General features: G+C 43.7%; 1 protein-coding gene and 1 pseudogene across 1 annotated transcript; both read left to right on the forward strand.

Moving 5' to 3' along the window:
• Positions 1–2,472: 2,472 nt before the first annotated feature.
• On the forward strand, positions 2,473–5,721 carry LOC123100509 (uncharacterized). Its single transcript, XM_044522432.1, has 6 exons — positions 2,473–2,570; positions 3,022–3,147; positions 3,844–4,023; positions 4,797–4,850; positions 4,959–5,105; positions 5,283–5,721. The coding sequence occupies exons 3-6, from the start codon at positions 3,907–3,909 to the stop codon at positions 5,643–5,645; spliced, it is 681 nt and encodes a 226-aa protein (XP_044378367.1). The 5' UTR covers positions 2,473–2,570; positions 3,022–3,147; positions 3,844–3,906; the 3' UTR covers positions 5,646–5,721.
• Positions 5,722–26,965: 21,244 nt separating this feature from the next.
• Positions 26,966–27,111, forward strand: LOC123100896 (uncharacterized; annotated as a pseudogene).
• Positions 27,112–27,592: the final 481 nt, after the last annotated feature.

Below are 27,592 nucleotides of genomic sequence, written 5' to 3' on the forward strand. Positions count from 1 at the left end.
TATCTTGAATTTCAAAACTGTTCGGTATTAAAGAGTACATTCCTGGATTTCAAAACATGTTCATGAATGGTAGAAAATATTTATAATTTTGGAAACAAATAGTATAATATAAAAATCACGAATTTAAAAATATGTTCACAGATAGAAAAATGTTTGGGAATTACAAAAATTTAATATAGTTCAAACACCCTTTGTGAATTTTAAAACTATTATCGAATTTAAAAATAGCACGTGTTAAAAAATGGTTGTGTATTTAATAAATTATTCATGATTCATGGCTGGTTTTTTCTAAAAGAAAAACGAAAACAATTTAAGAAAAAAAAGAAAACCCAAAAACAAAAGGATAAAATACATAAAAATAGAAACCCAGCTATATATGGGCAGGCCCATGTTTGTGTGAGCGATCGCGAGGGGTGTGCTCATTCGCTGCTTATTCTTCAGGTGAAACCCATGTGACGCTCAATGCGTCACATTGCCGATGCTCTACACGGGATGAGCGCAAATGGGAACCTTCTGGAAGTTTTGTCATTCAAGTTTTGGAACGATTTGTCATGGGAACCTTCTGGACAGTACCAGTTCGGTTATACTGGTTTTGGAACCTTCTAGAAGGTTCCTGGAACCTAGTTTTACTGTTTTTCCTGTATTAATATTTTTATTTTTTCTGTTTTGTTCTCTTTCAAGTTTATTGTTCTTTTTCTAAAAAATAGGGTAATTCAAATATCTATTAGAAAATTTAAAAAATGTTCTTATTTTATGAAATCATTTTTGAAAACTTTTTAGAATTTTAAAAAATGAGTTTCTGAAAAATCGTGTTTTCGAAAAATGTTCAAGAATTTCCGAGCAATGTTCGAGCTTCTCAAATATCATTCCCGTTTTCGAAATTAGTTCTTAAAGCATGTGCTTAGAAAAAATGTTTGTAGTTTCAAAATAATGCATGCTGCCACAAATTGTTCCTGTTTTCGAATTTTACTCAGAAATTTAAAACATGTTTGCATTTTTAAAAAATGTTCAAGAATTTCAAAAAAGTTGGTGTTTTTCAAATTTGTTCAGATTTTGAAAAACGTTCCGGTTTCTCAAATTTTGTTCACAAATTTCGAAAAATGTTCGAGTTTTCAATTTTTATGGGGCAATATAGAAAAATATCTTTCTAAAGAATTGTTTTAAATTTAAAAAAATATTCACTACTTTACCACTTTGCTATAGTGAATCGGGATGGTCCTGTAGACGGACCGCTAGAGTGCAAAAACTCATGCTATAGTGCAAAATAAGATCTGAAGTGCCAAAAAAGCTTCATTACAACGTTAGGTTCTACGCCTGCTAATGGGTCTGCCAGTTGGGTCCCTCTGTGTGCTGCTCCTTTATTTGCCACGAAATGCGGCAAATAGGTGGTCCCTATTCTAGGACCTATGTGAGAAATAGGGTTCGCCTACACCGCTCACTTGCCTCTCTCTTCTTGCTTCTAGCGATTCGGCTCTAGGGGGCGTCGTTCAAAGTAATCGCTTGCACACGTCAAGCTGAGTCACTAATAGGTGCCAGTTCAGTCGACGAGGACGACACGAGGGCATGAGGTGGCCACTAACGAGTCCTTGGAAGCTACACACTCCCTTTGTTCATTAATCTTTTTTGGTTATTTTAATATGGACTATATACGAAGTGAAATAAGTGAACAAACACATTAATCATATCTATATGCATCCGATTCACAAAAAAGTTAGAACATCTTGTATTTGTTTATAGAGGGAGTACATAATAAGCCGAGGTTAATAGTCACCTCGCCTCTCAAATATTACAATCCCTTTATCTAGAAACTTTAGTCTCCATACATATAGCTTCCAAATCTAAACATGGTTTATTTTAAACATGTTTTGTGTCAAACAATATGTACACATAATACGAAGGTGTTTTTCTTAAATTTTTTGAATTCGTATTATAATTATAAGTTTTATTTTTTCTTAAAAAATATTAAAAAAATTCTAAATTTGAGGGTTAAGGTTTATACTATAAAATAATTAGTATTTTAATATTTTGCTACTGCAAACTTAACTATATGAGTATACCTTTATTTTTTAATGATCAATGGGGGTCTACAACATGGTGCTAAAAAAATAAGATCTGCCTAGAGGTATCATGTATTTATTTAATCCATTTGGCACCACATAAAGGTTTATGCCTATAGCAATTAGTTTCCTATAAAGCAATTAATTTCGTATATTTGGTGGACACTAAAAAAGATTGACAGATATTCAATTAGTTTTATATGTTGCTTGCTCGAGAAAGATTTACACCTTATAAAAATAAATATCGTATGGTTTAATGGCATTAAAGAAATATTTTACGAACATACTAAAGAAAGAATTTTCATATCAATAAAATATATGCCACAATAAATGCTCTTTTCGTGAAAGATTTCATAACCCCCTCTATATATAGTTCTCGGTGCATACGGTGATTTACATCTTTCACATACAAACATGTTTAGGCTTGCTCTAATTCCACAAGCGATTGCTCTATGTTTCTTTTTTCATGCTCTTCAAATAAGTGGTGTTCGGTTGTTTACTGCTATTCAAGAGGTAACACTATTATATATTGTAATACTATAGTATTTTATATAACTATTACATGGGTGTATTGATATGAGGGCTAGTATTTCTTTTGTGACATAAATTATATTATGTTGTGGTAGCGTTGTAGATATAATTGAGATGGTCGGGGTTGTGGATAGGAATTGGTTTATAAGGATCTTAGATCCTAAGGGCTTCTTGTTGTATAAAGATCTTTCTTGGTATCCATCATGTCGATCCAAGGTGGGGTTGGTAGATCTGATATTAGGGTAACTCTTTTTATTGTCACCGATACCTTGTTATTGTAGAATCCATTCACTTCTTTTAAACATTGACTTTTTGACATTTGATACAACTATAGAGCACATATAGTGATACTACAAGTGGCCCTTGTTGCCACCATCATATATTGCTTGCATCAAATGTGTCTGAAAATACGCATTTACATTTTTGTTTGAAGGAAAATAATTCACCACCAGAAGATTTCCTCCATGGTTCAGCCAAACGAATTCTCACAAGTTTGAAGTCAAACTCCATTGAAGCAACAACTTTTGGACAAGAATCTAGTTCACAAGATGAAGCATATGTGAGCTACACTTTCTTATTTTCACCATGTTTTCTTAAGTATTTTATATAGGATTACCCAATATCATACTTTAATAGGCGCAATGACCACAATATATTATTTGAAATCTGTAATATGTATCATGGCACAACCATTTTCGGAAATATGGTACTTGTTATAATATTCAACTATCAATAAGTATACTTACATGTATATAATGGAATATAACTTAGTATGATGTTGCAGTACTTTCTATTTTGACAGGTTTGAAACTATGAATGAAAACTGCTCTAGATAACAACAACACTAGTTGCCAAGATTTATGTTTGTGAGAAGGCCATGGTATTATGTCGATAAGCATACTATGCATATTTGCATGTATTATGTAATCATTTGTTAGAGGATTTTATCTAAGCAGGGGAAACGTTCATAACCACCAAGCCAAATAGAAATCGTGAAATAGTATGTCTCAATGGACATAATATCATCTTAAACAAATTGCCAAGAACAAGTTGTCCATTACTTTTACTATTTTCCTTTTAGGTGTTTTCATTCGCTCATTTTAATACAAGACCAAACACCATGTAGATTGAAAAATAGTTTGTAAGTAAAGCTCATGTCTCTAGAATGATTTCAGGTATAAGCATTATGCATTCCTATAAGTCACCCTACTTCTCTATGAGTTGTGTTGTTTATTTGAGTGTTTTCATCTTGCAGACTGCAGGATACTATACATCATCTAGAGGTCCTGAGGCCAGCTACTATGGCTTACATGCCACCATGGATGTGTATGGCCACGAATTAAAACATGGTCAGTGGAGTTCGACTACATTTTGGGTTTCTCATTACGGAGATAGTAATAAATCAAGCTATAATGAGATTCAAGTTGGCTGGCATGTAAGAATCATATTTCTTTCTCTTCCCATTCACATAGCCTCTCAATTCAAATAATAAGTTGGATATATTAATCAATTGCTTTAAATATGGTATTGCAATAATCATGTGACAGAAATATGCCATGCAAACTTACAAAGTTCCCTAATCATCCTTGAGCTCAGATTGGATGTTCATACAAAATGAAACGATACTCAGTTATTATTTTTTGGTATAACTATGCCCATCGAAAACTAAGAAACTTGTCCTAGTTTTCTCCTGATTTAAGTGCTAGACAACACTTAAGAACTAAATTGGAGAATCAATGAAAATATGTGCAAAGCTACTAGGAACTCAAAATGGTGTTCGGGCTCAAGTGAGCCCATTTGCTCTTCTTTCCCAAAACATATTTGTAAAGTATAGAAGTCTTGTATATTTTTTTCTACATGTACGCTTTGATACTAGCTACATGTAAATTTTCATCAAGATAGCATTTCTTCCACATATTTGTCTTTTTTGTGTATTGGTGTAGCCCAAATGAAACGATTCTTGAGAAATTTTTACAGATACGTTAGTCATGTCTACATGAACATGTGGAACTATTTTCTGAATTCTGGGCTAGACTCTATGAGTCAAGTGTCAACACTCGTAAAACTTTGACTTACTTCACAAAGTGTGGATGCCGTAACAAGTTGATTTATTCTCCATTGAATGGATTGCTTTCTCACATCTTCATCGGTTTTAAACTTTGCGTGTGATAACATATTTTTAACTTACACGTATCCTTTGTTTAACAGATTCGTCCAGAACGCTATGGTGACTCACACCCTCACTTCTATACCTTATGGACGGTACTGTGATAATGATGCTGTGAATTATGATTTTAAAAGTGTCTTACTATTTCCCGTAGAAAAAGTGATCTTACTCTGATAGAACACAAATGAAAATGTATGCAACAGAGAGATGGGTTTGAAACCGGCTGCTACAACATGGACTGCCCTGGTTTTGTACGTGTAAATGACGCTGTTATAGCTCCAGGTGATGCTATACATCCGGTTTCTCATGTTCCTGGACCTATTCAAAATATCACTCTCAGAGTGCTTAAGGTAAGAGTTGCATACTTTTTGTATGCATTTCACGGTCATGATTTTTCCCTTCTGACGATGTTACTACACGGCTGATAAAGGTGCATCATTTTTATAACCTGAAAAAATGGTCATAACTTATGTCAAAAGTATAAATTAAATGTTAAGGGCTTTAACCTGAAGGCTAAACAATTTCAGGACAAGACAAGTGGTGACTGGTGGGTCTATTACGGCTTCAACAACATCCCCACAGGGGTGGGATATTTTCCAAAGTCCATATTCAGCTACTTAGCACAAAAGGCAAATGTAATGTCTTTTGGTGGATTTGTTAAATCTACAAAAGCACTTCCAACTCCTCCAATGGGCAGCGGCGCCTTCCCAAATGGTGGCAAGGGTCGCGCCGCATCATTCACTGACCTTCGATTCATCAACCAGGATGGGAATAGCAGCCCAATCACGGGAAACCTAACCCCATTAGTCACTGATGGCAAATGCCACTCTATTACTCCTATTGATCATGCTCGATGTTTCTATGGCGGGCCAGGAGGTTGCGTGAGATAAGTTGTGATACTTTGATTTTGGTCTCGCTTTAGTGTTAGTTGCCAAATAAAATCACATGGATGGCAGCAAATTATGAATGGAATATTCACATGTTTACATTAAGCTATACTATGAATCCTTGCTCCGCACAAACATGCATCCTTCTCACTTAAAACGAACTACCTATCGAGGGTGCATATGGAATCCTTGCATGTTTTCCTGTGAGGTAATATACTGATTATGTTGGTCTGATGTCCTATTACATGTGGAACGGTAAAAAGGAGTATGCACCGCAAGATCGTGAGTAGTCATTAATTGTTCTTCTCATTTCTGACATGGGTTCGTGAGGCCTCATTACTGTAACATAACTCTTCTCTCCTATCTCTCCTTGTATTTTCTCCCCTATATAAAAAATACGTAGTGTTCCCGTTTCTCTCGTGTCCATGTTCTGCTCCTTTTGTCAAGCCCTATAGCCACGTCCACCCACTTTTGTTTTTTTCTCCAGTACAGATTTTTCGGTTCAAACATGGCCGGCTTTTTTCTCCCACTCCATCTGCAACCCACGAATTACATCTCCTTACCCTTTTCTCCCTCACATGGCGGCGACCAGTAAGCATGGAGGGTGCTCCGACGATGAACAAGGGTGGTGGTGTATGGGAAGAGTTTTTTTCGAGAGTACTCCAATGACATACCATATTTTTTATAGAAGGAAGCAAAGACAATGTACAAGATGTCTTATGGTGGATGCGTACATCCGTCTAAGGCACACAACCGTTTACAACCCACACACTATACTATGCCTACTCTCTCACAAAACGCGTCAAAACCACCAACACCCAGGCCGGCCGACCTCCACTCCCTCAGCTCTCCCAGGATGACATTGGCCAAATCCGTAGCGTTCATCTGCTGGCTAATCTTGTGGAACACTCGCATTCCGTTGCTTCCATAATGCCCAAATGACGGCAATGATGAGAGTATCAAAGCCTCGCTTACTTCCCCTACTAAAGGCCACCCTCCGTTCCAGCCACCAGTCCAACAGGTAATCCTGTGCCTCCGGTATTCTCCCGCCCAAGCCCAGTGTATCAAAGATGTTGTGCCACACTTCCCTCTTGTACACGCACTCGACCAAAATATGTTCCGCATTGTCCTCCTCTTGAAGGCAAGTGTAGCATGTATGTATTTAATCCATTTGGCACCGCATAAAGGTTTATGCCTATAGCAATTAGTTTCCTATAAAGCAATTAATTTCGTATATTTGGTGGACACTAAAAAAGATTGACAGGTATTCAATTAGTTTTATAAATTCAAACCCGCCTCATACGCCCGAGCGGGCCGCCCGGTCACTGCTCGGTCACGATTTTTTTAACCAGACGGGCCTCTCAAAAGGCCCTAAAACGCCCGGCCTGACAGGCACCCCCCATATCCAGCCCAAATATGGGGCGGATATTGGGGCACCCGGGCACGCCCGCCACGTTGGACCCGACAGCCCGACCCCACCCTAAATTACACCAAATCTACCAAACCCTTCCTCCTCCTCCAATCCCGCCGCCCTCCAACCATTCCCGCGCCCGAACCCTCGCCGGCCTCCACCCTTGCTTCCAATCCTCACCTCCGGTACCGATCCACCGCCGGAGATGTTGTCCAGCCCGACCCACACCACCACGACGGAGACGCAGTCCGCCTCGTCCGTCGGAGGCATGATTTCGTCGGCGGGGACTTGCAAGGCGGAGAACATCGCCCGCAAGTTGCGGCGACGCCGGCAGCAAGAGCGGGAGGCAGTGGTGGCGTCGCATGGAGGTTCAGAGATGGTGGAGCAGCTGTCTCCTCCGCCGTGCTCGGATCCCCGCACCCCTTCCCTCTGAGCGCCTACGCGGATTCCGCTGTCCGACCCACTTGGGACACATGATGATCCGAGCACCGGCTGGGCCATTCCGGAGAGCTTTCCGCCCACGCAGATGCCGGCAGTTGACATGTGTGACTCTCTGCAGCTCGTTCGGGCGCGGATGAGCACGGGCTCCTGCAATGCCTGGGCTGCGCTCAACATGTTCGACAGAATGACCGACCAAGAGTCGATACGTTTCCTTAACTCTTGTCTGATCATATTTTAGCATAGGCCACTAGTTCATTTCGCTCATGATGAATGCTTTCAAATCTTAATCATGTAGGAGGCGTTCTTGTCGAGCATGATCAATGACAATGACGAATCGACCGAAATGGAGTATGAATTGGAGGCCACCACCGCATTTGAAGTTGGGACAACATCCGATCCCAATCCGAGCAAGAAGAAGAAGAAGACCAATACGCCGAAGGCAAGAGGTCTGGATTCTCAAGATTTGAGGACATCTTGTTGGTCAAAGCTTGGTTGGCCACAACGATGGATCCTATATGCGGCACCGAGCAAAAGGGGAACACCTATTGGACGAAGATTTGGAAGGAGTATCACGAGCAAAAGGAGTATATGGAGCCGCATCCTATCATGACCACTCGCAATGTGGCATCTCTCCAACATCGTTGGGGGATCATTCAAGGGGGAGTGAACAAGTACGTCGGCTACTTCTCACAAGTGACCAAACGCCCTCAAAATGGGATGGGAGTTGCAACTCACATCAGCTCGATTGCCCCATCTTGTCGTCTATTGCATATGCTTCTTGTATTTGCATTCTCGTACCCATACATTTGTTGTTTGCTAGACGGCGGTGGCGTCCACTTTGTATCACGGGATGGAGAAGAAGCCATTTGCTTTTAGCCATTGTTGGGTCATATTGAATGGCAAGACGAAGTGGAACTAACTTGTGGCCGACCTCAAGTCCGGCAAGAAGAGGAATAATGATTCAAGATCCAACCAATCAATTGGGTTGGACGATGAAGAGGATGATGTTGTCGTGGAGAATCGAAAAGCTAGCGTGCCAAAGGACAACCGCCAAGTCATGGGAAACAAGTGGGAGAAGGCACGTGCCGCCTGTGATGCCGCGGCTACCAAAATGTCGTCAACATGGACGGGCATTTTTTCGGTGAGGGAGAACAAGAAGGAGGAGAGGTACAAGCTCATGTTGGATGCGCAAAAGGAAATGATGGAGTGGGATCAGACGAGGGCGGAGAAGAAGCTGGAAATTGAGAGGGAGAAGATCGAGTTGGAGAAGCAACAAGCGGCGATCAAATGGGAGCTCGAGAAGGCCAAGACATTTGGCGACATAGAGCTTGAGAAGGAGAGGTTGCAACTCGCACGGGACGCGGAAGATGCGAAGATCATGTTGGCGGACGAGACTGTCTTGGATGAGCATGCGAAGAAGTGGCTTGCGGACAAGAAGAAGGAGATCAACGACCGGAGGGACTACAAGGCGGCGAGGGTGGCTGCGGCTCGGATGCAAGCGGAGGAGGCGGCCCGGATGCAGTTGGGCAGGCAACCCGGATGCAGGCGGAGCAGGACGAGCAGGACGCATTCTGCTCGGAGCAGGCGCCCAGCCAGTGACCCGAGGACATCCGTCACGATCGGACATTGATTTCATTTTGCTATGTCCGATTCGTTGAACTATGATTTGCTTTGCTTTGTTTCGAAATTTGGCATTCGACACTTTGTACCATATGATCGACGTGCATGGATTTGAGGATCGGAATTTACAGTATGCGGACGTATGGCGTAACATTTGAGGGGTGCCTGGTTAGTGTCCGCGGACGCGTCCGGGCCCACGGGCGTTTGAGGGGCCGGATTTGCCAAATCCGGCTCGAGGAATGTACAGGGCCAGTGGGTCCCGACTGTCAGCGTGCAATCGAGATGTACGATCCGTGTTGACCACCACGCCATGCGACCGATCCCTTTTTTTCGTCTCCCTCTCCGGCAAGCCGCCGCCGCCGCTGGGCTGCTAGCTCATCTCTGCCCAAAAATTGGCATGTGCCGCCGCCGTCACCTCCGTCTCTCCATTCTCTTCCGAGCTCCAAGTAGCTACAGCCATACCCACCACCGCTGAGAGCCCACAGCCACGGCAACCACACACGGCAGCTCTTCCCCCGTCCATACATGTGCCGCGGCCTGCTGGTTGCTGCGGCGCATCGCATCAAAGTCACCTCGCCCAACCCCAGACCTCCTATCCTCTCGAAGTCGTGAGCCTCCACACCCGCGGCGGACTCGTGGAGGAGCAGATCACCCGTGGCAGCGGAGCGGAGCTCGCAGAGCTGAAGGGGGCCGGGAGTCCGGGCTGTGTCGTTGAAGAAGCAGGAGAGACTGGACGAGGGCGTCGCGCTGGCCGCAGTGACCTGAGGGAAGGCGCGGCGTGGCCGACCACGGCCTCCGCACAATCCTCATCACAATAGCCGTGGCCGCCATCAAGTACCCTCGCACACACCTCTTGCTTATGTTTCTCTTTACGTTCATTTTATCTAGAATTATTCAACTGCGAGTCAATTCATCTATCTAATCTATTTTCCTACGTTGATGCCGGGCTTGGTGCCCACATCACCAGAGCAATGCAATTACTACTGATTAAGCATCTGTCCATCCCATTTCATCCCATCCAGCAACAGATGAACAAGCATATCCTTCCAGATTCCTGAGATATTGAAAGTTTTGATATTTTTGGGTCAGACTAGCAACATCGATCTTGCACTGTTGGAGACAAATAGCACAACAAAGCTGCAGACAAGGGAAAGGGGCGCCAGGTGATTTGTTCTTCTCTGTCTCATGGATTTTGTTATTTTCCAAGTTTGTCACTTGTGTCTTGTGTGGAGAATTTAGCACACTAGTCGCCAATCCGTGCGATCGCACGGGCACCTCAAAATAGTCATGGTTGACCGTAATAACATATTGTGAGCTAAACATATATCAGCTTCATCAAAGAAAGTGTGAATAATTATTTTCCTTTCAATCAAAAGTTAGTATGAGCATCCGAGACTAACTACTATGTATAGCCAATTACTTAAGACATAAATCCACATGAGAAACGGAGAAAAATGTTTGTAAAATCCACCCTGCCAAACCAAAGCAAATTGAAAATAGGATAAGTAAACTGGAATTGCAGTGAAAATCATCGATAGATGTTTATAATTAGACTACCTAAAATAAATAATATGTCTAAACTGAATGAATTTGTAGTAAGACATATATATATGGTTATATACTTGAATAACATATTGTGCTTATGACCATCCATGAGCATTCATTTTTTTCCAGAACAATATAAGAGTGATATTGTTTTTCTCAATTATACTCTACCACCTTTAGTTTTTGTAATGATAATACAGGATATGCCAAAACTATTCTTACTACAGTTTTCCAATTTATACTGTAGGTTAGACATATAATGTATATGAATACGCAAATAATTATATTTACACATGATTAGTTTTGATACTTCAATTATATTAAGACATCTATCTATGGTTATATACTTGAATAACATATTGTGCTTATGACCCTCCGTGACCATTCATTCTTTTCCTGAACAATATAAGAGTCTAATTTATATTGTTTTCTCAATTATACTCTACCAGCTTTCGTTTTTGTAATGATAATACCGGATATGCCAAAACAATTCTGGCTACAGTTTCCAATTTATATTGTAGGTTAGACATGTAAGATAGATATTCGCAAACAAAATTAGAAAAATAGACATATAAGATAGATGAATACGCTAACAATTATATTTGCACATTAAGTCACTTCTATTCTTCGCCATGAAGTCAGCATGATCATTGGCATGTGAATATTGAGCAGAACATAGACACAACTGTAAAAAAAAAATACTGCCTATCCGAACATCCTACTGATCACATCTAATCATTATACGCACACGCATGCATCAGTGACCAGCAGCAAAGGGCATGTCCTCGTGGACTCGACCGGTATAGTGGCGTCGGGATCCAGAAATCCTAGCCGTCCAGCCACACTTAGGCAGTACTTGATGGGTTGATTCATTGCTCTCGCAGTTGGAGTCGATGGTAGGCATGATTGTTCTTCTAGCCTACCCGATCAATTGTAATGGCTGGCATCAATGGCTGAGCTACCTGTGACGGATATTGGATTGCAGTGATGAGATCAATTGAATCCTTCCGGCAGGTTTAGCATGTCCAAAAAACTATGTGATGACTTTAATTCACACATGGAATGGAAGCACATTAGAGCATGTCCAACAGCCGCCCAACGCGCGGCGCACTAAAAATGAGTTTGCAGCGCGCCGATCGCCTGCTTTGGCGCGGTCGGGAGCGCTGGCTCCAGCGGCCGCGGTAAATTTAACGCGCGCGTAGCTCCAGTAGTCGCGCTAAAATATAGCGCGCGCTCTCGCACGAACACTCCGGACTAGGTTGCATAGGTATTTTTTAGATATAAAATAAACGATACATAGTTCATCATAGCATAGATAAAACGATACATAGATATTTTACATAGTTTATAGCATAGATAGATAATAAAACTACGGTGCAACTACATAATAAAAACTACGGTGCAACTAGATAAACTATGATGCAACTACAACCTACTCCGTGTCGTCCTCATCATCATCATCCTCGCTGGTGTTGTCCGAGGTATCGAGCCAAATGTCCTCCCAACGAGGATCATTATCCTCAAAGATCGACTCCCCACCTGCTTCAATGATATCGCATTGCGATATGGCCAGTGCCTTCCGCCGACGCCTGTCCGCCCGCTCTGCGCGGCGCCTTGCCGTCCTCTCCGCCCAGTAGGCGCGCTCGTTGGCGACGTCCTCCAGGTGGCGCCGGCGCCACTCCGCCATGGCTCGCTCGTCCTCCTCGGCGATGAGGAGGCGGCGCTGCCGCCGACGGTGCTCCGCACGGTCCTGGTCCGTGATAAGACGAGGCGGAGGAGCGACGGCCTGCGCTTGCTCGCGCGTGTAGACGTCGCGGAAGTTCATCTACGACGGAGGCCTTTGTAGGCGCCACGCCGCCGCGTGTACGCGTGGGCGGCCTCGTGTGCGGTCTCGAACGTGCCGAGGCTGAGCCGGACGTCGCCGGACCGGATCTCGGCGTAGTAGGTGCCCCCGGGGCGCTCGCAGACGCCGCAGTAGCCAGACGATCCCCGGCGGCATGGTGGCGCGGTGGTGACGGGGCGAGCAAGTGGCGAGCAAGCGGCAGAGGGAGCGGGGAGAGCACGCGTAGCAGTGTGGAGGCCGCGTGGCGAGCGCCGCAATTTATAGGCGCGCCGGATGCGGTGCGCCAAATCTAGCGCGTGAGCTGCCACCTTTTCCCGCGTGCGCTAGTTTCCCGCCTCCGCTGGAGCGCGCGAAAACGTCCCGCGCGCACTAAAGTGAAAATTTACCCCGCGCGCGCGTCTTTTGGCGCCGCTGTTGGAGATGCTCTTAGAGCAATACATCACATCTGGAGACATCAGATGCAGGCTGTGCATAGCGGTATACATGAGGAGTTTGTCGGCAGTTGGCTGCTGTCTTCTCTTGTCTTGGCTTTGTATATTTCAATGATGGGCTTTCTCAAATTGCCCTAGGTCTTCATGAGCAAGCGAGTTGGATGCACACCCACTTAGTTTCTTTTGTTAAGCTTTTCATACACTTATAGCTCTAGTGCATCCGTTGCATGGCAATCCCTACTCACTCATATTGATATCTATTGATGGGCATCTCCATAGCCCGTTGATAAGCCTAGTTGATGTGAGACTATCTTCTCCTTTTTGTCTTCTCCACAACAACCATTCTATTTCACCTATAGTGCTATGTCCATGGATCACGCTCATGTATTGCGTGAAAGTTGAAAAAGTTTGAGAACATCAAAATTATGAAACAATTGCTTGGCTTGTCATCGGGGTTGTGCATGATTTAAATATTTTGTGTGCTGAAGATAGAGCATGGCCAGACTATATGATTTTGTAGGGATAGCTTCCTTTGGCCATGTTATTTTGAGAAGACATGACTGCTTTATTAGTATGCTTGAAGTATTATTGTTTTCATGTCAATATTAAACTTTTGTTTTAAATCTTATGGATCTGAACATTCATGCCACAATAAAGAGATTACATTGATAATTATGTTAGGTAGCATTCCACATAAAAAATTCTATTTTTATCATTTACCTACTCGAGGACGAGCAGGAATTAAGCTTGGGGATGCTTATACGTCTCCAACATATCTATATTTTTTTATTGTTCCATGCTATTATATTATCCATCTTGGATGTTTATATGCATTTATATGCTGTTTTATATGGGACTAACCTATTAACCTAGAGCCTAGTGCCAGTTTCTGTTTTTTCCTTGTTTTTGAGTCTTACAGAAAAGGAATACCAAACGAAGTCAAATTGACATGCCAATTTTTGATGATTTTTTATGGACCAAAAGAAGCCCCCTGAGTAAAAGAGTTGGGCCAGAAGAGTCCCGAGCCGTCCACGAGGGTGGAGGGCGCGCCCTACCCCCTGGGCGCGTCCCCTATCTCGTGGACGACTCGGAGAGCCCCCCTGACGTGAGAGCGACGCCAAAAATTCCTATAAATACCCAAACCTCCAGAAAATAACCTAGATCGGGAGTTCCGCCGCCGTAAGCCTCTGTAGCCACGAAAAACCAATCGGGTCCCTGTTCCGGCACCCTATCGGAGGGGGAATCCCTCATCGGTGGCCATCTTCATCATCACGGCGATCTCCATGAAGAGGAGGGAATAGTTCACTCTCGGGGCTGTGGGTATGTACCAGTAACTATGTGTTTGATCTCTCTCTCTCTCTCTCTCTCTCTCTCTCGTGTTCTTGATTCGGCGCGATGTTGATGTATCGTGAGCTTTGCTATTATAGTTGAATCTTATGATGTTTCTCCCCCTCTACTCTCTTGTAATGGATTGAGTTTTCCCTTTGAAGTTATCTTATCGGATTGAGTCTTTAAGGATTTGAGAACACTTGATGTATGTCTTGCATGTGCTTATCTGTGGTGACAATGGGATATTCACAAGATCTACTTGATGTATGTTTTGGTGATCAACTTGCGGGTTCAGTGACCTTTTGAACTTATGCATAGGGGTTGGCACACGTTTTCGTCTTGACTCTCCGGTAGAAACTTTGGGGCACTCTTTGAAGTTCTTTGTATTGGTTGAATAGATGAATCTGAGATTGTGTGATGCATATCGTATAATCATACCCACGGATACTTGGGGTGACATTGGAGTATCTAGGTGACATTGGAGTATCTAGGTGACATTAGGGTTTTGGTTGATTTGTGTCTTAAGGTGTTATTCTAGTACGAACTCTAGGATAGATCGAACGGAAAGAATAGCTTCGTGTTATTTTACTACGGACTCTTGAATAGATCGATCAGAAAGGATAACTTTGAGGTGGTTTCGTACCCTACAATAATCTCTTCGTTTGTTCTCCGCTATTAGTGACTTTGAAGTGACTCTTTGTTGCATGTTGAGGGATTGTTATATGATTTAATTATGTTATTATTGTTGAGAGAACTTGCACTAGTGAAAGGGCCTTGTTTCCTAGCATTGCAATACCATTTACGCTCACTTTTACCACTTGCTACCTTGCTGTTTTTATATTTTCAGATTACAAAAACCTATATCTACCATCCATATTACACTTGTATCACCATCTCTTCGCCGAACTAGTGCACCTATACAATTTACCATTGTATTGGGTGTGTTGGGGACACAAGAGACTCTTTGTTATTTGGTTGCAGGGTTTTTGAGAGAGACCATCTTCATCCTATGATCCCACGGATTGATAAACCTTAGGTCATCCACTTGAGGGAAATTTGCTACTTTCCTACAAACCACTGCACTTGGAGGCCCAACAACGTCAACAAGAAGAAGGTTGTGTAGTAGACATCATGTGCTATCAAACGTCACAACGTAACTCGGTGATTATAAAGATTCTCTACAGGTGTCTCTGAAGGTGTTTGTTTGGTTGGCATAGATCAAGATTAGGATTTGTCACTCCGTGTGTTGGAGAGGTATCTCTGGGCCCTCTCGATAATGCACATCACTATAAGCCTTGCAAACAATGTGACTAATGAGTTAGTTGTGGGATGATGCATTACGGAACAAGTAAAGAGACTTGCCGGTAACGAGATTGAACTAGGTATGATGATACCGATGATCGAATCTCAGGCAAGTAACATACCGATGACAAAGGGAATGGCGTATGTTATTATGTGGTCTGATTGATAAAGATATTAGTGGAATATGTAGGAACCAATATGAGCATCCATGTTCCGCTATTGGTTATTGGCCGGCGATGTGTCTCGGTCATGTCTACATAGTTCTCGAACCCGTAGAGACCGGTTGCACCGACAGACATGCAACTTGTTTTGCATAAAGGTGGCTGCTGGGTGTCTGTTTCTCCAACTTTCATTGAATCGAATTTGACTACGGACAGTCCTTGTTGAAGGTTAAAACAGCAAACTTGACGAAACACCATTGTGGTTTTGATGCGTAGGTAAGAAGCCCGTTGCAGCCACGTAAAACTTGCAACAACAAAGTAGAGGACGTCTAACTAGTTTTTGCAAGGCATGTTGTGATGTGATATGGTCAAGACATGATGAGATATAAGTTATTGTATGAGATGATCATGTTTTGTATAAGTTATTGGCAACTAGCAGGAGCCTTATGGTTGTCGCTTTATTGTATGAAATGCAATCGCCATGTAATTGCTTTACTTTATCCCTATGCGGTAGCGATAGTTGTAGAAGCAATAGTTGGCGAGACAACAACGACGCTACGATGGAGATCAAGGTGTCAAGATGGTGACGATTGAGATCATGACGGTGCTTTGGAGATGGAGATCAAAAGCACAAGATGATGATGGCCATATCATGTCACATATTTCGATTGCATGTGATGTTTATCTTTTATGCATCTTATTTTGCTTAGTACGGCGGTAGCATTATAAGATGATCCCTCACTAAATTTCAAGGTATAAGTGTTCTCCCTAAGTATGCACCATTGCTATAGTTCGTCGTGCCGAGACACCACGTGATGATCGGGTGTGGTAAGCTCTACGTTCACATACAACGGGTGCAAGCCAGTTTTGCACGTGCAGAATACTCGGGTTAAACTTGACGAGCCTAGCATATGCAGATATGACCTCGGAACACTGAGACCGAAAGGTCGAACGTGAATCATATAGTAGATATGATCAACATAGAGATGTTCACCATTGAAAACTACTCCATCTCACGTGATGATCGGACATGGTTTAGTTGATATGGATCACGTGATCATTTAGATGACTAGAGGGATGTCGATCTAAGTGGGAGTTCTTAAGTAATATGATTAATTGAACTTTAATCTATCATGAACTTAGTCCTGATAGTTTTTGCATATCTATGTTGTTATAGATCAATGGCCTGTGTTGCCGTTCCCTTGAATTTTAACGAGTTCCTAGAGAAAGCTAAGTTGAAAGATGATGGTAGCAACTACACGGACTGGGTCCGTAACTTGAGAATTATCCTCATTGCTGCAGAGAAGAATTACGTCCTGGAAGCACCGCTAGGTGCAAGGCCCGCTGCAGGAGCAACTCCGGACGTTATGAACGTCTGGCAGACTAAAGTTGATGACTACTCGATAGTTCAGCGTGCCATGCTTTACGGCTTAGAATCGCGACTTCAAAGACGTTTTGAACGTCATGGAGCATATGAGATGTTCGAGGAGTTGAAGTTAATATTTCAAGCAAATGCCCGAGTTGAGAGATATGAAGTCTCCAACAAGTTCTATAGCTGCAAGATGGAGGAGAAACGTTCTGTCAGTGAACACATACTCAAAATGTCTGGGTACCATAACCACTTGACTCAGCTGGGAGTTAATCTTCCTGATGATAGTGTCATTGACAGAGTTCTTCAATCACGGCCACCAAGCTATAAAGGCTTCATGATGAACTATAACATGCAAGGGATGGAAGAGACAATTCTCGAGTTCTTCGCGATGCTAAAGGCTGCGGAGGTAGAAATCAAGAAGGAGCATCAAGTGTTGATGGTTAACAAGACCACTAGTTTTAAGAAAAAGGGCAAAGGGAAGAAGGGGAACTTCAAGAAGAATAGCAAGCAAGTTGCTACTCCCGGGAAGAAGCCCAAGGCTGGACCTAAGCCTGAAACTAAGTGCTTCTACTGCAAAGGGACTGGTCACTGGAAGCGGAACTGCCCCAAGTATTTGGCGGATAAGAAGAATGGCAAAGTGAAAGGTATATATTTGATATACATGTTATTGATGTGTACCTTACTAATGCTCGTAGTAGCGCCTGAGTATTTGATACTGATTCTGTTGCTCATATTTGCAACTCGAAACAGGGGCCACGGATTAAACGAAGATTGGCTAAGAACGAGGTGACGATGCGCGTGGGAAATGGTTCCAAAGTCGATGTGATCGCCGTCAGCACGCTACCACTACATCTATCTTCGGGATTAGTTTTAGACCTAAATAATTGTTATTTGGTGCCAGCGTTGAGCATGAACATTTTATCTAGATCTTGTTTGATGCGAGACGGTTATTCATTTAAATCGCAGAATAATGGTTGTTCTATTTATATGAGTAATATCTTTTATGTCATGCACCCTTGATGAGTGGTCTATTTTTGTTGAATCTCGAATATTCATAATATTGAAGCCAAAAGATGCAAAGTTAATAATGATAGTGCAACTTATTTGTGGCACTACCGTTTAGGTCATATTGGTGTAAAGCGCATGAAGAAACTCTATGCTGATGGGCTTTTGGAATCACTTGATTATGAATCACTTGATGCTTGCGAACCATGCCTCATGGGCAAGATGACTAAGACTTCGTTCTCCGGAACAATGGAGCGAGCAACTGACTTATTGGAAATAATACATACTGATGTATGCGGTCCGATGAGTGTTGAGGCTCGCGGCGGGTATCGATATTTTCTGACCTTCACAGATGATTTGAGCAGATATGGGTATATCTACTTAATGAAACATAAGTCTGAAACATTTGAAAAGTTCAAAGAATTTCAGAGTGAAGTGGAAAATCATCGTAACAAGAAAATAAAGTTTCTACGATCTTATCGTGGAGGTGAGTATTTGAGTTATGAGTTTGGTCTTCATTTGAAACAATGTGGAATAGTTTCGCAACTCACGCCACCTGGAACACCACAGTGTAATGGTGTGTCCGAACATCGTAACCGTACTTTATTAGATATGGTGCGATCTATGATGTTTCTTACCGATTTACCACTATCATTTTGGGGTTATGCTTTAGAGATGACTGCATTCACGTTAAATAGGGCACCATCTAAATCCGTTGAGACGACACCATATGAACTTTGGTTTGGCAAGAAACCTTAGCTGTCGTTTCTTAAAGTTTGGGGTTGTGATGCTTATGTGAAAAAGCTTCAACCTGATAAGCTCGAACCCAAATCGGAGAAATGTGTCTTCATAGGATACCCAAAGGAGACTATTGGGTACACCTTCTATCACAGATCCGAAGGCAAGATATTCGTTGCTAAGAATGGATCCTTTCTAGAGAAGGAGTTTCTCTCGAAAGAAGTGAGTGGGAGGAAAGTAGAACTTGATGAGGTAATTGTACCTTCTCCCGAATTGGAAAGTAGTTCATCACAGAAATCAGTTCCAGTGATTCCTACACCAATTAGTGAGGAAGCTAATCCTGTTCTGGAAGTCATGTTACTAGACCATGATGAACCTATGAACTATGACGAAGCGATGATGAGCCCAGATTCCGCAAAATGGCTTGAGGCCATGAAATCTGAGATGGAATCCATGTATGAGAACAAAGTGTGGACTTTGGTTGACTTGCCCGATGATCGGCAAGCCATAGAGAATAAATAGATCTTCAACAAGAAGACTCACGCTGACGGTAATATTACCGTCTACAAAGCTCGACTTGTTGCGAAAGGTTTTTGACAAGTTCAAGGAGTTGACTATGATGAGACCTTCTCACCCGTAGCGATGCTTAAGTCAGTCCGAATTATGTTAGCAATTGCCGCATTTTATGATTATGAAATTTGGCAAATGGATGTCAAAACTGCATTCCTTAATGGATTTCTTAAAGAAGAGTTGTATATGATGCAACCAGAAGGTTTTGTCGATCCTAAAGGTTCTAACAAAGTATGCAAGCTCCAGCGATCCATTTATGGACTGGTGCAAGCCTCTCGGAGTTGGAATATATGCTTTGATAGTGTGATCAAAGCATATGGTTTTATACAGACTTTTGGAGAAGCCTGTATTTACAAGAAAGTGAGTGGGAGCTCTGTAGCATTTCTAATATTATATGTGGATGACATATTGTTGATTGGAAATAATACATAATTTATGGATAGCATAAAAGGATACTTGAATAAGAATTTTTCAATGAAAGACCTCAGTGAAGCTGCTTATATATTGGGCATCAAGATCTATAGAGATAAATCAAGACGCTTAATGGGTTTTTCACAAAGCACATACCTTGATAAAGTTTTGAAGAAGTTCAAAATGGATCAGTCAAAGAAAGGGTTCTTGCCTGTATTACAAGGTGTGAAGTTGAGTCAGACTCAATGCCCGACCACTGCAGAAGATAGAGAGAAAATGAAAGTCATTCCCTATGCCTCAGCCATAGGTCATATCATGTATGCAATGCTGTGTACTAGACCTGATTTGTGCCTTGCTATAAGTTTAGTAGGGAGGTACCAAAGTAATCCAGGAGTGGACCACTAGACAGCGGTCAAGAACATCCTGAAATACCTGAAAAGGACTAAGGATATGTTTCTCATTTATGGAGGTGACAAAGAGCTTGTCGTAAATGGTTACGTCGATGCATGCTTTGACACTGATCCGGATGAGTCTAAGTCACAAATCGGATACGTATTTATATTGAATGGTGGAGCTGTCAGTTGGTGCCGTTCCAAGCAGAGCGTCGTGGCGGGATCTACGTGTGAAGCGGAGTACATAACTGCTTCGGAAGCAGCAAATGAAGGAGTCTGGATGAAGGAGTTCATATCCGATCTAGGTGTAATACCTAGTGCATCGGGTCCAATGAAAATCTTTTGTGACAATACTGGAGCAATAGCCTTGGCGAAGGAATCCAGATTTCACAAGAGAACCAAACACATTAAGAGACGCTTCAGTTCCATCGGCGATCAAGTCAAGGAGGGAGACATAGAGATTTGCAAAATACATACGGATCTGATTGTTGCAGACCCGTTGACTAAGCCTCTTCCACGAGCAAAACATGATCAACACCAAGACTCCATGGGTGTTAGAATCATTACTATGTAATCTAGATTATTGACTCTAGTGCAAGTGGGAGACTGAAGGAAATATGCCCTAGAGGCAATAATAAAGTTGTTATTTATATTTCCTTATATCATGATAAATGTTTTTTATTCATGCTAGAATTGTATTAACAAGAAACTTACTACATGTGTGAATACATAAACAAACAGAGTGTCCCTAGTATGCCTCTACTTAACTAGCTCCTTAATCAAAGATGGTTAAGTTTCCTGACCATAGACATGTGTTGTCATTTGATGAACGGGATCACATCATTAGAGAATGATGTGATGGACAAGACCCAACTGTTAGCTTAGCATAATGATCATTAAGTTTTATTGCTATTGCTTTCTTCATGACTTATACATATTCCTCTGACTATGAGATTATGCAACTCCCGAATACCGGAGAAACACTTTGTGTGCTATCAGACGTCACAACGTAACTGGGTGATTATAAAGATGCTCTACAGGTGTCTCCGAAGGTGTTTGTTGGGTTGGCATAGATCAAGATTAGGATTTGTCACTCTGTGTATCGGAGAGGTATCTCTGGGCCCTCTTGGTAATGCACATCACTATAAGCCTTGCAAGCAATGTGACTTATGAGTTAGTTGCGGGATGATGCATTACAGAACGAGTAAAGAGACTTGCCGGTAACGAGATTGAACTAGGTATGATGATACCGACGATCGAATCTTGGGCAAGTAACATACCGATGACAATGGGAATGACATATATTGTTATGCGGTTTGACTAATAAAGATCTTCGTAGAATATAGGAACCAATATGAGCATCCAGGTTCCGCTATTGGTTATTGACCGAAGATGTGTCTCGGTCATGTCTACATAGTTCTCGAACCCGTAGGGTCCGCACGCTTAACGTTCGATGACGATTTGTATTATGAGTTATGTGTTTTGGTGACCGAAGTTTGTTCGGAGTCCCTGATGAGATCACGGACATGACGAGGAGTCCCGAAATGGTCAAGAGGTAAAGATTCATATATTGGAAGGTTATATACGGACACCGGAATGGTTCCGAAGATATTCGGGGATTTTTCGGAGTACCGGGAGGTTACCGGAACCCCCCGGGAAAGTTAATGGGCCTCATGGGCCATAGTGGAGAGAGGGAGGCAGGCCACAAGAGGTGGCGCCCCCCCTGCCCAATCCAAATTGGACAAGGGGTTGGGGGCGTGGCCCCCCTTTCCTTCTCCCTCTCCCCCTCTTTCCCCTTTCCCCTCTCCGTTGGAAGGAAGGGGGGCAAATCCTACTAGGAGTGGAGTCCTAGTAGGACTCCCCCCATGGCGCGCCACCCCTAGGGCCGGCCACCTCCTCCTCCCCTCCTTTATATACGGGGGCGGGGGGCACCCCAAAGACACATCAATTGTTCTCTTAGCCGTGTGTGGTGCCCCCCTCCACAGTTTACTCCTCCGGTCATACCGTCGTAGTGCTTAGGCGAAGCCCTGCGCGGATCACATTACCATAACCGTCACCACGCCGTCATGCTGACGGAACTCTCCCTCAACCCTCTGCTGGATCAAGAGTTCGAGGGACGTCATCGAGCTGAACGTGTGCTGAACTCGGAGGTGCCATACGTTCGGTACTTGGATCGGTTGGATCGTGAAGACGTTCGACTACATCAACCGTGTTAACCTAACGCTTCCGCTTTCGGTCTACGAGGGTACGTGGACACACTCTGCCCCTCTCGTTCATATGCATCTCCTAGATAGATCTTGCGTGAGCATAAGATTTTTTTTGAAATTGCATGCTACGTTCCCCAACAGTTATTCCCATACCTCGTTTCATGATCTACGTCTGATGCCCATCCACGTCACATATAAATGGGAGGGGAATAAGGTTTCCGTTCAAGGTAAGGAAAAATGGGGCTCAACCCTTTCTGTAGGCCAACGCTAGGCGCCGTCCAGCCAGCCAAATTCCCGAGCCGATGGATGCGGCCCCGATCCGGTCTCCTTCCCCCCACTGGGTCAATGCATGGCGCGTCCCATTTCTTCCACCCACTCATGTCTGCGGACCCTAGCACAGCAACCGCCTCGCCTCTCCGTCTTCCCGTTGCACCACTGCCGCGTACGCACTCCTGGCTTGATGCCTCTCATCGTGCGGCCGTCAGGATTGCAACACGAGTGTTGTAAAGCTCCAGCTTCTACCGTTTGCAGCTCTCCATCAGCCAGTTTCAATGTGTGGTCATTGTAGTTGTCGCATTCCCGTTGTCACTGCCTTTGCTCGCCGCCGCCGTTGGCATCCACCACCATGTTCAGCAAAAAAATGCTCAACAACAAGCCAGGTTTCGTCGGTGGTAGCTAAAACATCACGGTTTCCGAGCAAAAATCATCACGGTTCCAGCAAAAAATGCGCCGCAGCCGATGGTCGCAACAAAAGAATCACACCGGTTCCAGCAATTTTTTTGCCGATTGTAGCAAAACAAAAAGGCGGTGTCCGGTTCCAGCACTAGTCATGTGTGGATGCAGCTTTTCGCCGACCGGTTCTAGCAAAAAATCTCGCCGGTTGCAACACCAGAGGCCGCCGTGTCCACCACCGGCAGCCGGTGGTTACAGCTTTTCGCCGGCTGGTTCCAACAAAGAAACTCGCCGGTTCCAGCACCAGAGGCCTTCTTCTCCATCACTAGCATCTGTTTATTTTAGCGCCCGTAGATTGGTGTTGGTCGCAACACCTCCAAGGTCGTTTCAGCTGCACCGCCTGTCACAACCACCCATGGCCGCCACTGCCCCCCAATTGCAACAGCGCCCATCGCACTGCCTCGTCATAGCTGTGGGGAGGGAGGAGCCATGCGAGCGGCACAGCTGTGAGGACGGTATGAACCACACGAGCACCATGGCAGGAGAAAATGTTGAACAAGTATATATTACAAAAAACACTCTTCAAAAACACATTTGGAAAAATGTTGAGTAAGTAAACAATGTCGAACAAATATTTGAAAAATGTCGAGTAAGTATAAAAATGTTGAACAAGTATCTGAAAAATATTGAATAGGTATTAATAAATGTTAAACGAGTATGTCAAAAATATTGAACAAGTATTTAAAAATGTTGAACAAGAATTTAATTTTTTTTAACAAGTATTTGAAAATATTGAATAAGTATTAAAAATGTTGAACAAGTACTTGAAAAATGTTGAATATGTATTGAAAAATGTTGAACGAGTATATGAAAAATATTGAACCAGTATTGAAAATGTTGAATAGGTTTAAAAGTTGTGAACAAGTATTTGAAAAAAGTTGAATAACTATTAAAATGTTGAACAAGTATTTATAAAAGGTTGAAATAGCGTCCAATGTTGAACGTGGATACAAGAAATGTTGATCGCTTATTAAAAAGATGTTTTTGACATGTACAAAAATGTAGAGTGAAAACGAAAACAAACATAAGAAAACACAAAAGAGAAAGGAAAAATGGAGAAGAAAAAAGAAAACCAAACAAAAAAGAAAAAAAACGAAGAAACAAATGAAGAAAGAATTAAAAAAATGAAAACTAAATTAAACCAGAGAAAAAAATGTAAAATAAACAAAATAAAACGAGAAAAACAGTTAAACCTGAGGAAACAAATAAAAAAACAAAGAAAAATGGAGAAGAAAAAAGAACAAAAAGCAAAAAAGGAAGAAAAACCAAGTAATGTAGAAGAAAATGGAGAAAGAAAGGAAAAATAGGGCGCGCCCAGCTACTTTATGTCTCAAATATGACCTGCCCAGCTACTTTAACATGAGCTTGAGTGTAGCCTGGTGGCTAGGACCGTTCTTCTGTCCTTTCTTAAACACTGCACACGTGTAACGGCCCGGCCCAATACTGTACCACTCGACGCGAGAGTTACCATTAGTCTCGCTTAATGCGAGAAATAGACGCCGCGGAGCAGCCTGGGGTCAAGCCAGAGGGTGGAATCAGTCGACCTGAGTGACGGCGATCCAACGGGTAAGAGTTGGGCGACGGAGACTTCGACCCAGGGAGAGCTGAGCAACGGGAGCGATCATGAATCAATCTAGAAGATAGATAGATGAGGATAAGAGACCCAAAAAAATACATTGAGATTCGAGACTGAGAGGACGAGTTGCGGCTTCCGACGAAAACTATAAATCTTGGCTCAAGATAACATGTTAGAGAACGGAAAATCTCTAGCTTATATGAGTACACCAGTATTCTTAGGTTGTGTTTGGAACAGGACAGGACCACGAGCTCACCTTTGCAGTAGTCCATGGAACCGTTGGCTATGGAATTCAATGTTCAATGTCAACCAAGAAAAGTAGCCGAAGTTGCCTATCACTTCAGCTACCACGGCAAGATCTTCCGACGATGGCCAGCGGAAGCCAGCCACACGGCCAGATCCACCACCATTCTCCCGGACAACATTCTTCACTGTGTTCGAGCTTGTCCAATCTCATTGATCAATCTTTGTTCCTAGCTTTCGCTAGGATTTCTGATGTGCACTGTGCACTCTATGTTCAGGTGTCATGCAGTGCAGTGGATCTTGTGTCTAGTGTGGATGTCATAATTTGTTTGGTGCTCAGATCTGACACTGTGGCTGCAATTTTCTCCCTATTTCTTCAGATTCAGGCTGCATGATCTCCTGATGAATTTTCTTGATGTGCTATTTCTTCATAGTAGAGACTATGATATTCTCTTTTTTTTTCAGACTTCAAACTGCACGAGTTACTTATCTGCACCTCCATTCTTTCGAATTCTGGCACGAACTGATATGCAGTGATCACTTTGCCTGGTCAAGTAGCAACACCGGTTAACAATTTGTGGTTCTGGTGTTGTGGTCGTTGGAGTAATGTGTGAACCCAAGCAATTTTTGTGTGTAGCGCCAACTCATTCCATACTTATATGATGAACCCTCTGCTGGCTTCTCAAACACCTCTCCACTCTCCATGAGTCTGGCCTCCCTACCGCTTCTAGCTATATCATTAACAAGTATGGATGGTCCCCCCACCATGACTTGGAACCATACAACCCCTCGGCTACTCCGGTTTGGCGCGATATTCTCAAAGGCTTGGAATTCTTCCGGGCAATCACCTCGGTAACCGTGGGCAACGGAACTACCACCTCCTTCTGGCACGACCTTTGGGTCCCCAACACCCAAACTTCTCTAGCTTGTACTTTCCCCGCTCTCTTTTCACATTCAACTAGATAGGCCGCCTCCACCGCTCGGGTGCTTGCTTCCACAGAACTAAATCTAGACCTAGCTCCTCAATTATCCCACGCAGCGGCAAAGGAACTGGTTGCTCTACGTGCTCTTTTAGTCTCAGTTAACTTGGATACGCAGGTACCAGACAAAAAGAATATGCAGGGGAGGGCAAACGCCTTTCCACCAAACTCGCCTACTCGGCGGTCTGGCAAGACACCCCTGTTAGAGTACATTGTAATGAGATAGGACTAGTTGTTTGAACTAGAATCCTGTTCTATCTCTTCTTCTGTTTCTCTCCTTCGTTACCGACTCTCTCTGTATTCCTGATTGGTCTCTCGATCGATCTGCTTGTAAGCCACGGCAACATCAGTACCCGAGAAAAGGGTTTAACGCTTCTCAAATATTCTTACATGGTAATCAGAGCATCTTCTTCCCAGACATCGAAAGAGGATCGCATCTAGTATTAGCCCTCCCGCAAAAACCCTCGCCATGACCACCGCTTCCACCCAAGCCAGCACCATAGGTGCCCTCTCCACATCCATGGCATCAGCCTCCACCTTCGCACCCTCCTCCTCCACCTCGTCCTATCCTATGTCCATCGGATCACCACCCCAGGAGAAGCTCACGAGGCAAAACTACCTCATGTGGAAGGCCATTGTGCTGCCCCAAATCAAGGGCGCGCAGATGGGCCACCACCTCGATCCGGAGAGCCAAGCGCCGCCGGAGACACTCACCATCACCAAAGATGGCAAGGAGGAGCAGATTGCGAACTTCGCCCGCGTCCTCTGGTATGCACAACAGCAGCAAGTCCAAGGTTTTCTGATGGGTTCATTGTCTCGCGAGATTCTTGCGCAGGTGGTCACCCTTCAGACACCGGCAGAGGTATGGGCAGCGATCCATGCCATGTTTGCTGCCCAAAACCAAGCTCAAGCCATAAACACAAGGATTGAGCTCACCAATCTGAAAAAAGGAAACCTGACTATGGCGGAATATTTGGCCAAGATCAAGGCGCTCTCAGATGAGATCGCATGCACTGGATCGACGATGACAAGCGGCGAGATTGTTTCCCAAGTCCTGGCCGGCCTCGACCTCGACTACAACCCGGTCGTGTCGGCCCTTGCTGCGCGCGTGGAGCCCGTGACCGTCCAGGAGCTGAATACCCAATTGCTAAGCTTTGACGCGCGCCTGAATCTTCTTCACGGGATGAACGTGCGGCAGTCTTCAGCTAATGCCGCCTCTCGTGGTCGCGGGTCTGCTCGGGGGCGCGATCACCAGGGGGGCAAGAGTCGGGGCAACAGCAGCGGCGGGCGTGGCCGCGGTAACAGCCAGGGTCCGCGCCCAAACGGAGGCAACTACAGCAACAACTCACGATCTGGAGGGGGCGGCTATAGCACCAATCACGCCTCCTCTGGGTCCTCCTCCAATGGTCGCGTTCGGTGTCAACTTTGCAAAAAGGCAGCACTAGTAGAAAACAGGGCTTTCGTTCGAGCCTGGCCAGCCCATTAGTCCCGGTTGAAAGATCGTGGATGTCGCCTAGAGGGGGGGGTGAATAGGCGCTTTAAAATAATTACGGTTTAGACTTGAACAAATGCGGAATAAACCTAGCGGTTAATTTGACAAGCACAAAACCTACAACAACTAGGCTCACCTATGTGCACCAA

This window comes from Triticum aestivum, chromosome 4D, assembly GCF_018294505.1.
Source record: "Triticum aestivum cultivar Chinese Spring chromosome 4D, IWGSC CS RefSeq v2.1, whole genome shotgun sequence".
Taxonomy (NCBI): domain Eukaryota; kingdom Viridiplantae; phylum Streptophyta; class Magnoliopsida; order Poales; family Poaceae; genus Triticum; species Triticum aestivum.